Consider the following 14,438-nt stretch of genomic DNA (forward strand, 5'->3'; position numbering starts at 1 on the left):
TTTTTTCTGTTTCTGTTTTATTTAATATATCTGCAACTTTGTTGAATTTAATAAAATACCTAGGCAACTTCAAAAATCACCAAATTACTCCTGGTCCATAGTTGGATTATTCCCAACATGAAACATTTTAGTTTGGAGATATTTGAGCATTTAAATATTTTATATAATTTTAAATGCCCAAATTCAAATATTTATGATTTAAAACAAAAACCCTAGGATGGCCTAGGAAAATGTGCACCACTTTTGGCAGAGGTTCTGAACCAAGGCAAAAATGATGGGCATTTTAGAAGGGCATTTCAGGTTCATTGAAAAATTATTTTAGTAACCCTAGTTGGTTTCAGAGGGGACTGGGGGTTCTGTCATCCCCATTTCAAGTTTCTGATGAAAGAATAAACATGATGCAACACTCTAATGCATGACTAGCTAGGTTGTGACACCGAGCTCCGAGTAGACGCCTCCAGAAAGGTGCTGGCTCCGGCTCCCAAGACGCCGGTTGGAGAATCCAGCCGACACCCGTACCAGAACGACCACAAGCGCAAGGCCCCCATGCCGTCTTCCACCAGCTGGCTGGTGGCCACGGTCGAAGACGAACAACCTGAAGGGCGGCCGGCACCCAAGAAGCAGAAGGGCGGCAGGCCCGCTTGGCAGCCGGCTTTCTCCTACGAGCAAAACCTTGATGCCCCCTGCAAGTTCCACAGCGGCGCGAAGCCGTCCAACCACACAACTCGGAAATGCCATTGGCTCACACGACTCTCCAAGGGCGAAGGGCTATTGCCGCCTCCGCCTGCAGGCCAGCCGCCTCTAGCCCCTCAGCAGCCGGCCGCTCGGCCAGTGGTCGGAGCTATCCAAGACGAGTTCCCCGATGAACATGCCACCTACGTCGTCTTTACAAGCCATACTGAAGACCGGCGCAGCCGGTGCCGACAGCAGCAAGAAGTCAACGCGGTCGCCTCCAACAACCCCGAGTTTATGCACTGGTCGGAGAAGCCTATCAGCTGGAGCCAGGCCGACCACCCAGAGGTGATGCCATCTCCTGGCTCCTATGCATTGGTTTTGGATGCCACTCTCACGACAGAAAGGCGAGCCGCCCGTTTCTCCTGCGTACTGATAGATGGCGGGAGCAGCATCAACATACTGTACCGTGATACCATGGAGAAACTCAACATCAAGCCAAAGCAGCTCATGCCAAGTCGGACTGTGTTCCATGGCATCGTACCCGGCCTATCCTGCTCACCAATCAGCAAGATCAAGATGGATGTCCTCTTTGGGGGCAAGGATCATTTCCGCCGAGAAGCAGTATGGTTTGAGGTAGTGGATCTGGAGAGCCCGTACCACGCATTGCTTGGCCGACCTGCTTTGGCCAAGTTTATGGCTGTACCTCACTACGCCTACCTCAAGATGAATATGCCGAGTTCCAAGGGCATCATCACCATAGCTGGAGACTACAAGAAATCTTCTGAGTGTGCGGCAGCTAGCAGCCGGCTGGCCGAGTCCCTTGTGATTGCTGAAGAGAAGAAGATGCTGGATCGAGTCGTAGCCATGGCTGGCAAGTAGCCTGCCCTATCCCCCGACCCCAAGGAATGTGATGCTCAAGGTTCTTTCCAGCCGGCCAAAGAGACAAAAAAGATACCTCTAGACCCGGAGCACCCGGAGAGGTACGCTGTCATGGGCACCGGCCTCGACAGCAAATAGGAAAGCGATCTCATCGATTTCCTCCGTGAGAATTGGGACATCTTCGCATGGTCTCCCAAAGACATGCCGGGTGTCCCAACGGATTTCGCCGAGCGCAAGCTACACGTCCGATCTGACGCCAAGCCGGTCAAGTAGCCCTTGCGCCGCCTGTCAAAAGAGAAGAGAAGAGTAGTCGGAGAAGAAATAGCCCGGCTTCTGGCAGCCGGCTTCATTCTGGAGGTGTTCTTTCCAGAGTGGCTTGCCAACCCGGTCCTGGTATTAAAGAAGAACAAGCAGTGGCGCATGTGCATTGACTACACCAGCCTCAACAAAGCCTGCCCTAAAGATCCTTTTGCTCTGCCAAGGATTGATCAAGTGATAGACTCCACAGCCGGATGCGAGTTGTTGAGTTTTTTGGATGCTTACTCGGGCTACCACCAGATAAAATTGGACCCAGCTGACCACTTGAAGACCGCCTTCATCACCCCATTCGGGGCTTTCTGTTACCTGACTATGACATTCGGCTTAAGAAATGCCGGTGCCACTTTTCAGCGTTGCATGCAGAAATGCCTCCTCAAGCAACTCGGCAGAAATGCCCACGTCTATGTAGATGATGTTGTGGTGAAGACGGAGAAACACGGCACCTTGCTGGAAGACCTCAAGGAGACCTTTGAAAATTTGCGCCGGTTTCAGATCAAGCTCAACCCTGAGAAATGTGTGTTCGGGGTACCAGTCGGCCAACTTCTAGGCTTCCTAGTCTCCGAACGCGGCATCGAATACAACCCAGTGAAGATCAAGGCCATAGAGAGAATGAAGATTCCTACCAAGCTGCGAGATGTCCAAAAGTTCACCGGATGCCTGGCGTCTTTGAATCGCTTCATCAGCCGGCTCGGAGAGAAGGCTCTCCCCCTCTACCGACTCATGAAGAAGTCCACTCACTTTGAGTGGAATGACCAGGCGGACCAAGCTTTCCACGAGCTAAAGAAGATGCTGTCCACGCCGCCTGTCTTGGCGGCACCGACTGAGAAAGATCCCATGTTCCTCTACATTGCCGCCACTAGCTGGGTGGTCAGCACAGTTATCGTGGTTCAGCGTCTAGAAGAGGGCCGTGCTCAGCTAGTCCAGAGGCCGGTATATTATTTGAGCGAAGTACTGTCCACCTTGAAGCAGAACTACCCGCACTATCAGAAGATGTGCTATGGTGTGTACTTCGCCTCCAAGAAGCTCAAGCCCTACTTTCATGAGCATCCCATTACGGTCGTATGCACTGCCCCGCTCGCCGAGATCATAGGCAGCCGGGATGCATCCGGCCGAGTGGCAAAATGGGCCATTGCACTGGCTCCTTACACAATCTACTACCAGCCCCGCACCGCCATCAAGTCCCAAGCATTGGCCGACTTCCTCGTCAACTGGGCCGAGACCCAATACCTGCCACCAGCCCGCGACTCCACTCATTGGCGGATGCACTTCGATGGATCCAAGATGCGCACCGGCTTGGGAGTCGGCATCGTCCTCACCTCTCCCAAAGGCGACAAACTCAGATACACATTGCAAATCCATTTTGCCGCCTCCAACAATGTAGCCTAGTATGAGGCACTCATACACGGGCTCCGGCTGGCCAAGGAACTCGGCATCCGCCGGATCCTGTGCTATGGCGACTCGGACTTGGTGGTCCAATAATCATCCGGCGACTGGGACGCCAAGGACGCAAACATGGCAAGCTACCGTTTCCTTGTTCACCAAATCAGCGGATACTTCGAGGGGTGTGAGTTCCTCCACGTGCCACGGGCCGACAACGAGCAAGTAGATGCCCTGGCATGAATAGGCTCCACCCGGCAAGCTATACCAACCGGCGTCGCCCTCCAACGCCTCCTCAAGCCGTCTGTTAAGCCATCTCCGGAATCTAGCTCCATCTTTGTGCCGCCTGACCCCGACGCAGTCGGATCCGACTTCGGGAACCAAGCAGGCGGCTCGGGGACTTCGACAGCTAGCTCGGGGACTGCCATAGTTGAACCCGGCCCGGGGACTACTGCAGCCGGCCTGGGGACTGCACCGACACAGCAGGCGGCGGCCGACTTCAGCTCTTCACAACCCAGCCCACCCGCCCTGGTTGTAGTAGCCGTTTTGGCGATAGAAGAAGTCACAGCTCCATCATGGGCCCATCCCATCCTCCACTTCCTGATAAACGGAGAACTGCCGACTGACGAGATCTCGGCAAGACAAGTCCAACGCCGAGCTGGAGCATACACTATAATGAACCGAGACCTTGTTAGGCGCAGCCTTACTGGAGTCTTCCAGCGTTGCATCGAGCCAGAGAAAGGCATAGCAATCCTCGAAGACATCCACCAGGGCGAATGCGGACACCATGCAGCCTCAAGGTCACTCGTCGCCAAAGCTTTCTGCCATGGATTCTTCTGGCCGACTGCTTTGGAGGACACCAAGGAGTTAGTCAAACACCGCAAAGGGTGCCAAATGTTCGGCTCCAAGCAGCACCTACTGGCTTCTGCACTCAAGACCATCCCCCTCACCTGGCCTTTTGCCGTCTGGGGACTGGACATGGTGGTCCCATCCAAGACGGCGCCCGGCGGCATGACACATCTACTTGTCGCCGTGGACAAATTTACCAAGTGGATTGAAGTAAAGCCGATCAAGAAACTGAATGGGCCGACTGCCGTGACATTCATCGCAGATATTACAACCCAGTACGGAGTACCACACAACATCATCACTGACAATGGCACGAATTTTGCCAAGGGAGCACTGGCACGTTTCTGCGCGACACAGGGCATCCGACAGGACTTAGTGTCCGTTTCCCACCCACAGTCAAACGGCCAAGTCGAGCGAGCAAACGGCCTCATCCTCTCCGGCATCAAGCCTCGATTGATCGTGCCGCTAGAGCGTTTGGCCGGCTGTTGGCTCGACGAGCTGTCGGCCGTCCTCTGGAGTCTGCACACCACCCCGAACAAGTCAACCGGCTTCAGCCCTTTCTTCCTTGTATATAGTGCCGAGGCTGTCATCCCAACTGACATCGAGTTTGACTCACCTCGGGTCACCATGTACACAGAGGCGGAGGCCAAGGAAGCACGAGAAGATGATGTCGACTTGCTGGAAGAAGGCCGGCTGTTAGCCCTCAGCCGGTCCGCCATCTACCAGCAGGGTCTACGCCATTACCACAGCCGGAAGGTCAAGCCAAGATCTTTCCAAGAGGGCGATCTTGTGCTCCGGCTGATCCAGCGAACAGCCGGCCAGCACAAGCTCTCAGCCCCTTGGGAAGGCCCCTTCATCATCAGCCAGGCTCTAGGCAACGACTCCTACTACCTGATCGACGCACAGAAGCCGAAGGCATGCAAGAGAGATGATTCCGGCAAGGAGTCGGAGCGACCATGGAACGCCAACCTTCTCTGAAGATTTTACAGTTAAAATGCAGTATGTACCACGCTACCTTTTGTACTAAAGTACGAGACAACGGGCCTCCCGAGGTGTACTCGGGGACTACCCTCTTTTATCTATGAATGATGGGTATCATACCCATGGTTATGCCACTACATTCGTTTTTTCGTCCGGCACCGGGTTCGATCAATCGGCCCGGGGACTTGCCGCCTTGAGTTATATTCAAAGTTCTACCTGCAGTCAGACAAGTAGTGTGCCGACACCCAAGCCCTCTCTTGCTAAAAGTCGCAGCTTGAAGAATCGACTGTCCGGCTGGCAAGAGCCAAAGGCAGGAAAGGATGCCCACACGAAAAACGGCTAAGGATTAACGAACTTATATAACCCAACCGGCTTCCCACCCCCCACCCCCCCACCCCGCTGCCAACCGGCTGTCAGAGCAGCCGGCTGGCCGGCTTCCCTCCTTACTCTGCTACAATCTAAGAAAGCTCGAGTACTTGTCCTTCCAGACGGCCAAGCCCTTACCCGGTCACAGACTGCAGAGCAGCTGTCTGGCTGGGAAGGTGGCGACTAAGGAAGGGCGGCAAAGGAAAACAGCCAAAAGATGAAAAGCAAGTAGGAATGGAAGCCAAGCACATGCATAATTATATTTACACAAAAAGGCCTTCGAAAGGCCGGCATCCGACATAGTTTGAATACACCCCCAGTGGGTGGAACTGCGCAAATTTAATAAAGAGTTGTTTAAAGAGTAACAAGCAGGAAAGTAAAGACGGCGAGTCAGGCCAAGGGAGCAACGGGGGAGTCCGCCAGGTTGGTGGAGATGGAGGTGTTGGCTGGAGGAGTGGCCGGCTGGCGAGTCTCGGCTTGGTTGTCACCTGCAGCAGGCGGAGTGTTCGCACGCGCCTCATTGCTGGAGGCACGATCAGGCTAAGGCTGGCTGGCTGCTTCACCATCCGGCACAATGTCTTCGCCATCCTCCTCCTCCTCCTCTTCACCCTCGTCGCTGGAGTCGATCTCCTCTGCCAAGTCTTCACCGTCTGCCGGGTTCAGCCCGAACCATTCTTTCGACTGAGCAACGCCGTCTTCGTTTACCTCAGGAGCAAAGGCGCTGGTTTCGGTGAAGTCGGCGATCGCCGAGGCACGCTGGATGATAGCCGGCCGCACCGCCTCCAGCTCCCCGTCAGCCTCCTGCCGCCAGGTGCGCAGCTGGTCCAAATTCAGCCCAGGATACTAAGCCCGGACGAACTCTAGCGCCCGCTGAGCGCCGGACTGAGCTGCTGAAGCCTTCCAGGCCTCGAAGCGGCCGACTGCTACCTCCAGTCAGTCGGCAGTCCGGCTGGGGGTGCGGGGAATCACCTTGCCGGGCTAGAGGGCGGCCAGTACCTGCGCTCCGGCATGCTGAAGATGGCGGAGCATGCGATACACTGACTGAAGGCGGGCTTGGATCGCCAGAAGCTGCTCCTCAAGTGACCGGTTGGCGTCCGGTGCGATCTCAACCCCAGCCTGCCGTCGGGCTTCATGGTGAGCTTCGATGGCTTGGTTGGCGGCAACGGAGTAACCGGGAAAGTATTCTTCACAAAGAAGAAATAAATAGAGCAAATCAAAAGATAAACCAGATGACAAGGACGAGCAAAGAAGCGCAGAAGAGGGCGGCCTACCATCAATCAAATATTCAACCCGGCTGTAGCCTTCGCTCAGCGTCTGCCTTGCTTTGGTCTCATACTCAGCTTTGAGGGCGGCCTCGCTCTCCTGCGCTGTCTTCAGGGCCGCCTTATGGTTCTCCTCCTGGTTGGCCAGTTTCTTGGCCAGGCGATCACGTTCCTGAGCCAAGGCGTTGAGCTCGGCCTCCTTGGCATGAAGGGTGGTCTGGGCCACAACTAGCTGCTCCCTCAAGTCGGCATTGGCCCCTGCCGATATAAAGAAGAAGAAATTAAGGAAGAAGTCGTCAGGAAAGATCCGACCCGACTGCTCAGCAGTCGACCTGAATCTCGAGGACTACACCCAGTGGGTGCGCTGGCGCGCCCCCACATGAGATAAAGAACCAAAGCACTCACTCCGGCTCTCTGTCAGATCGGCGGTCTTCTGATTCATCTCCCGGGCTTGGGAGTTGAAGGTAGCAGCGTGGAGGTTGTGATAGTCCTGCAAATAGGACAAAGATGAGAACAAGAACAAATCATTAAATCAAAGTCTTCTAAGAAGTTCCAAGCCGCCTGCTCAGTAGCCGACTTGGAACTCGGGGACTACACCCAGTGGATGCGCTGACGCGCCCCCACAAAAGAAATCAAGAGCAAGAAGACTCACCCGAATGGCCGACCGTGTTGCAAGAAACTCCTGGGTATACTGCTTCAGCGCGGTGGCCTGAGACTGAAGCCGGCTCCGGACATCCTGCACTGCCACATTCATCATGGCTGTCCCACCGCCCCGCGTCCACCCTGGCGAGCTGATGCTGGCCGTCTCCAGGTCATGGGACAACAAGCTGGAGCCCGCGGCCCTCTGTGGGTCTGGCTCTGAAGTCGCCTTCCCTGCGCGCCGATGAGTCGGCGACAGGATCACGAGATCCGCCCTCACAGTCGGCTCGCCTCCAGCCGGCTGCTCAGGCGGCGCCTCGGGCCGGCCGCCTTGGCCCGTCCCGGCTGACGAAGGCGGCACCGCCTCTCCCTCTGGGACGACTATGTCGCCCCCTCCCTCTCCATCGCCGGCTGGTCGCGGCCGGCTTCCTCTGGCGGGGGCACCGGGATATCGGGGCCCATGGTGCGATGGGGGATGACGAGTTGTGGAGGCTGGCTGAGCAGAGCCTCCACCATCCTCTCTGCGGCCGCGGCCTCCGCCTGAGCCACGGCCGCCGCGTCGGCCGGTGCCTCAGCCGACTCTGCCGTCGTCTCCTGAGCCGCCTTGGCGGCCACTGCCCTCTGCTCCTCTGCCTCCCTCTCCTCCCGCGCCTCCCGCATGTTTTGCTCCGTTGCCGCTTGGAGCTCAGCACGGGGGTCTACGCGGTGGGAACTCACAGATCCTCCCGCACCTCCGACTATGGAGGCGGCTGTAGTCCGCTCAATAGAGAGCGGAGCCCTGGTTGATAAGACAAGAAAAGGCTTAGAAGATTGCCGACTGAAGAGAAGAAAGAAAGGAGTGTGAGGATTAACACTTACGCCGAAACTGCCTGTGGCTGCTTCACCACCTTGCGGAAGCGGGCCGCCTTCGCGGCCGCCTCGTCCCGCTTGGTCGCCGCCGCGGAACCCTTGGGCTTCTTTGGCCGACCGCCGAAGAGAGTCGGCGCCGCCTGGCGTTTCTGTGCGCCGCCCCGTGCAGCCGGCCCGCCAGAAGGGCCCGCTCCTTGATGGTCGGATGCCGGATGGCAGCGCGGAATAGGTTTGGCCTCGTCATCATCCGGCCAGTCATCGAAACCGGTGGTGAACCCAGAGCCGCCTGCCTCGCCACCTCCCCCTACGGCGTCGTCGTCTAAGGAGGCTGCCCCCAAGTCGGGATCGTCCAGGTCGTCCGTCGCACGATCAGGGGCGAACTCGCGTTCCGCCCCCATGGTTCCGACGGACAGATGGAGGAGGGGGTTCTGATTAAAAACAAGCCGACTGGTCAGAAGCCGGCCAGAGAGAACTGGGCAACAAGAGAAGAAGAAAAGAAGGAAGGCTTACCAGAGGCAGGGGATTGGCGCGAGAATACGGCTCCTTGCCGTACCGCCACTCCTCGGTGAGCTTGCAGTTGGCGATGTAGTTCACCATGTAAGATACCTCGTCGTGCGGCATCTCCTTGGTGCTCAGCCGGCTTGGATCGAAGCGGCCGCTCATCTGGCAGATCAGATGAGGGCAGCCTTGGAGCGGGAGCACCCGGCGCTCCACGAAGGCGGCTATCAGGTCGGGCCCACTCAGGCCCTCCGACTGAATCAGCACCCGAAGCCGGGCGATGGCGCCAGCCCCAACCGGCGTCAGCGACCTGGCCCGATAGGACCACGAGGGCTGTCTCCCAGCAGGCGGGCCAGCTATGTAAGCCGGCAGATTGACATAGCCGCCCTGCGATGCGACGTTCTTCACATAAAAGTAAGATTTCTGCCAAAGCTTCACCGACTGGATCAGTGCGATGGGCGGAAATGGGTTGTCGGCTGTCGATCTCCGTATGGCGATGAAGGCGCCGCATGGAGCCGGCAGGCCCGCAACGACCGTACCGAGCTTGGACTGGAAGAACTCCCCCCAAAGTTCGATGGTGAGGAGGACGCCGAGGAAGCCTTCGCACAAAGTGACGAAGACCGACAACAACAACACCGTGTTTGGAGTGAGGTGGTGCGGCTGGAGATGATAAAACTCAAGAAACGAGCGAAAGAAGCCGCTCGCAGGCAGGCCGACGCCGCAGGCAGTGCGAGTAGAAGATTACCCGCTCACCCTCCTCCGGCGCCGGCGAAACCTCCCGCTCCAGAGCGAGATGGACCCGCATGTGATCCCTTCCCGGCAGCCGCCACGTCTTGCGGAGGAAGTTGATGTGGTCTTCACGGACGTTGGAGCCATCCCAGGAGCTCGATGTCGGAGCCATGAGGACGGGAGGGCGACGGAAAGCGCGGCGACGGAGAGCACGCGGTTCGGTGGCAGCAAGACTGCGGCATGCCAAGAAGAATGGCGGAAAGGTGGCACGGTGGAGAGTCGCTGCGGCGACGGAGAGGAAGAATAAGAAGGGAATGGCGGAGCGAGGGCGAGCGTGCGAGCGACTGCCGCTCCCCCTCCTCCCCCTACTTATAGCCCCGCGCGGCGAAGCCGAGGAGGCAAGGCGTGGGGGGGTGTGGGATTAACTGCGCCCAATCCCCCACGTCCCGCGATTATTGCGCCTTTACGGCGAGTGGAAACCGCCGTCGGAAGACGTGCGGTCGGTTCGGGCCGCAAAAGATCCGCGCCCGGGCCGAGGCGTGGGAGTGGTGGGCCCCGATCTATAGCGGCGTCCCGTCACGCGCGTGGCTTGGCAGGCCCTTCCAGCTGAAGCGTGCCATGTGGCGCGCAGGCAGCGGGCCGCCAGCCCGCGGCCTGGCCAGCGAGCCAGCTGGTTTCCGCCTTCAGATTTCGAAGAAACTTCGCCGAGAAGGCATGCATAAGTGAAGCCGGCTCCTAGCTGCCGGCTCTTTGGGATAGGAAGCTGGCTGAGCTTCTCGTCCCCCTTTCAGCCACGAAGCCCAACCAGCTTCGGGGACTATTGTTGGAGTAAATGACCACGGGTAGCCTAGCCGGCTCCCTTAGGCCCTTTGAGAAAACAACAGGCTGATCGAGTCTTGGAGCACCCAAGACACGGGGCCGCCTTCCTCTGACCGGCTGCCTCACAAGCCAACTACCGGAAGGCGGCCCAGCCCTAAACTCTCTTGGAGGACGCCACGATAGGGCCGACTCCAAGAAGCCGGCCACGAAAGGGCCGACTCCAAGAAGCCGGCCCAAGAAGACCGACTCCAAGAGGCCAGCCCCTGGCGAGCGGCCTGGGCCCTGCCCTCAAAGTCTGCACCCCCATAACGATGATGGGACAGGGCGTGGCAACAGTAAAGCCTGCAACCCCCAAATCCCGGAGTACGCATGGCTACAGTACGCCGTACGGGGCAGCCATCACCCGTCCGGCGTGGCACTGTTGCCATGCTGGTCATGACACCCTCCACGATGAGATGCCAGTACGGCCCGCAGGCGGCGGGCCCCTTTGGTCAGAGAGACGCCCGAAGGCGGCCTTGCCTCCCCCAGCCGGCCTGGGGCACAGCCGGCTTCCTATGGCCGGCTTGCTCCCCTCCTCGGGGCGCGCGCACCATTAAGGAGACAAGACGATGTAAGGGTACAGTGAGAGCCCGCGAGGCGGCGGCACTGTAGCCATGCTTACTCGACAAAGCCCTCATCATCAGAGGCAAGGCAACAATGACCAGCCCCCGACAAGACCCCCAAGCGGTGGGGCCGGCCTGTCGCCCAATGAGTCGGCAGCCGGCGGGACCCACCAGTCGGCGGGCCCCAGCGGCCGGCAGAGAAGCTGGCAGCCATAGACACTGACGGCTAGGGCCCACGCCCAATCGGATTACCATTGTACCCTCGGGGGGTAGGCCTATATAAACCCCCGGGGACACCCATGCAAAGGGTTGATCTCAGTTAGTTTTAGACACCACCATAAGGAGAGAAGAGAGCTAGCCTTGCCCTTCTTCCTCCTCACACCGAACAGCTCAAGGAGCCTCTTGTAGCTTCTTGTCGATCTAGTGATCATGCGGAGACCCCGCAGAGCAGGAGTAGGGGTATTATCTCCACGGAAAGCCCCCAACCTGGGTAAGATCCGCCGGCGTGCATGTCTTCGCCTCATCCCGTTTCCAGGCACCGGCGATGTCTTACTGGCTCCCACAATGATAAGCCACCCGTTGGCATATGTCGCACCTACCACCCGACAAGCTCCTTCATTGATGATGGGTAGCCGGTGGTGCTTTTTTGCCGAGAATTAAAAAAATAACTTATTCCCTGTGTCATGCGGTTTATTCATCTCTTGCCTATTTCTCTGTTTCAGATAATGGTCATGTTTACACTCGAGTGTGTGATTTGTGGAGGGGAGGTGCAGTCTATCTGAATATTCAATTCATGCTTTGATCATGAGTATAGTACATTCAAAATTAGCAAAAGCAATTGTCAATCTTGTAGGCTATGAAACAACATGTTTGTTGTTGCAGTATGGAAATTTACCATGCTGCGGCAATGGGGGTAAACTTTTACGATGAGGTTTTTTTGTGTACCTGAAGTCCGGAGAGAAAGGTAGGGTACCTGAGGTGAGTCTTATGCCCTTCCATGTTTTAATTTTTTGTGTGTCTTGAATTTTGTATTTAATCAATGTGAATTGCTCCATAACAATTGCCCTGTTTTGATTACTGTGATCGCTATTTACTGCTTTTGATGGTCACTACAAAACTCGCCCTTTTTAGACAGGTGCATCACTTGGTTTGATACATTTTACATCCAGGCTATGATGTGTTGGGCTCTTTGTTAGCCATGTTTTGCTCAACTTTTTGTGAAGGAAATTGCCGCATCGGAGCCAAGATTTCCTTTTGTTGATGGCACCGTAAAGTTGTATTACTTTGAACACATTTAGTTTGTACAAAGCTTCCTTTTGATGGCTTGAAACATGTCACTAAATCTAGTTGAATGAAGAAGACACTTATTAGTATGCTTAGTAGCTATGACTCAGTAGTTGTCTCTCCTATCCTGCTCTTATTACCCCTCTCCTATTATAGCGCTTTTGGTACCGAAGTTCATGTCGAGTGGTTGTGCTTTTGGTTCCAAACTTCCTATCGAGTGTCTATGCTTTGTGGTCTTATGAACGCACTAAAATTGATCATGCCTTATAGTGTGATGCCGATAATAAGCATCATTATGTCTCGCTTTCATCACAATTGAATGTTTCTTCTTCACTGTATTGTTATCATGTATGAATGCATATGTTGTACCTGGATTACATGAATGCATATGTTGTACCTGGATTACTACTGACTCCGCATTACCCGCTTGATCAAAATGTTGCGACCGGCACCCTCGCGCCAAGGCGCGATCCCGATCTAGTTCATTAAGAATAGGAGACATAGTTTTAAAGTGACAAGACCACAAAGGGCGAGTTGTGAAGGCCGAAAAGACTAACAGAATTACTCGTAAAACTCTAAGGCCCCTGCCAAAACCCAGAGGGTTGCTCCAGATTTGCACTTGTATCCTCGAAGTTAAGAAGCCTCGTTACGGAAGACTCTAGCATTTCTCTCATTCCAAATCTCCCAATATACGAACATGGTTAGGGTTTCATCGTTCTGCGGCGAGCGCCATCAGACATGAACTACTGTATAGGGTTAAACCCTAGCCGCCGTCAACCATGGTTGTGCCTAAGCATTTGCCCCTAAGAAAGATTAATCCTCCTTGGCCTTGTTCAAGTTTTCTTTCTTTGACTTTAGTGTTGATTCGGTCTGAATATTAGTTGGGTTTGTCAATCTCCTAATTCACTATGCTCCATAATTTTGGAATCCTTCTATTCAGTTGAGGTGTTCAACTTTAGATTTGGTTCACGATTTTGACTAGGTAAATGATTCTCAGGGAGCTCTCTCATTCAACTGAGTTATTCAATTTTGAATTTGATCACGGTTTTGATTCGGTCAATGATTTCTCAACCAGACTGGATTTTTTACAACAGCTCACAATGGATTTTTTGAAGTGAAAATGTACTTTCAGAGGGAAAACTTGGAGTCGAGTTTTTTTTGAGAGGTAACTTTTTTTGAGGCAAACACACGCTTTATTAAATCTCTGAAATAATGTTTACAGGGGTATTAATTGGATCATAAGGCATACCTAGCCAAATGTGGCGACCGACATCTAAAGACGAAGTGTGCTTTGCAAGGCGATGTGCCTTAAAGTTGGAGTTTCTACTTTCATATATGAAATGACAACTAGCCATAGACAATTTCCGAGCTCTGACCTCGTGGATGATTGCACCATACGGGGTACTAGTTCCCTGCTCAATGTCCTTGATAACCACTTGACAATCTGACGCCCTATGGACACTTGCTAGGTTGAGATCTTCAGCCAAAGAGAGACCTTCCCGACAGGGCAGGGCCTCCATGCTTGTTGGATCAGTTATGTTGCGCACAACAATGGCCGATGCTCCCATATATTCTCCAAGCTCGTTTTCTGCAGACTGCAGCAGCCGCGACCACCATACCATCTCGAGAAAATGCTCCGTCAACGTTGATCTTCGCATGGTTTGACGTTGGCGAAAGCCACCTGCTGCTCGTAACACTCGCTTTAGTAGTTGCCGCTGTAGTCAAAGCTTTAGCTTGAATTGCACCTAGCTCTGATAGGTATGAATCCACAAAGCAATGAATATGTTTAGGGCTCTGGAATATACTTTCATGAATTGCCTTGCGTCTCGCTGACCAGATGGCCCATAGCGTCACTATCATCATTGTGAATTCCTCTTGAGATAGTGTATAGTGCATGAAAAACAGCCATAACTTGAAGTTGAGTAGCATTCGTACTATATTCTGGGTTTTTTGTTTTTGAAAATTACTATATTCTGGGCTTCGCTAGTGGATCTTGTACCAAATGCGTTTCTGCCCGTGGGCTAAAGCCCATCTCACTGACCCGGCCACACACTCCTCCTGATTCCTTCCCCCTTCCCTCCCGCGGCCGGCGATGGCCGCCTCCCGCCGCCTGGCGCGGAAGCTCCCCTCCATCATCTCCAAGCACCAGCGCCTCATCTCGCCGGAGATCGAAACCCTGGAGGAGACCCCCGAAATCTCCACCTCGCCCGCCTCCATCCCCCTCGACCCCTCCCTGCCGCTCCTCCCGCTCGCCGTCTCCCACCTCTCGCCGCCGAGCCCCCTCCCGTCGCTCCCCTCCGCGCACGCCTCC

The 14,438-nt window shown here is 55.1% G+C and overlaps 1 protein-coding gene across 1 annotated transcript in view; it reads left to right on the forward strand.

The window, feature by feature from the left end:
* Positions 1-14,219: 14,219 nt before the first annotated feature.
* The window catches only part of LOC119279847 (pentatricopeptide repeat-containing protein At2g36240-like), a 3,966-nt gene continuing 3,747 nt past the window's right edge, over positions 14,220-14,438 (forward strand). Inside the window, exon 1 of the mRNA XM_037560940.1 lies at positions 14,220-14,413. Coding sequence (XP_037416837.1) covers positions 14,220-14,413 — 194 coding nt within the window. The remainder of the gene's footprint in view (positions 14,414-14,438) is intronic.

The sequence above is a fragment of the Triticum dicoccoides genome, chromosome 3B (genome assembly GCF_002162155.2).
Source record: "Triticum dicoccoides isolate Atlit2015 ecotype Zavitan chromosome 3B, WEW_v2.0, whole genome shotgun sequence".
Classification (NCBI taxonomy): domain Eukaryota; kingdom Viridiplantae; phylum Streptophyta; class Magnoliopsida; order Poales; family Poaceae; genus Triticum; species Triticum dicoccoides.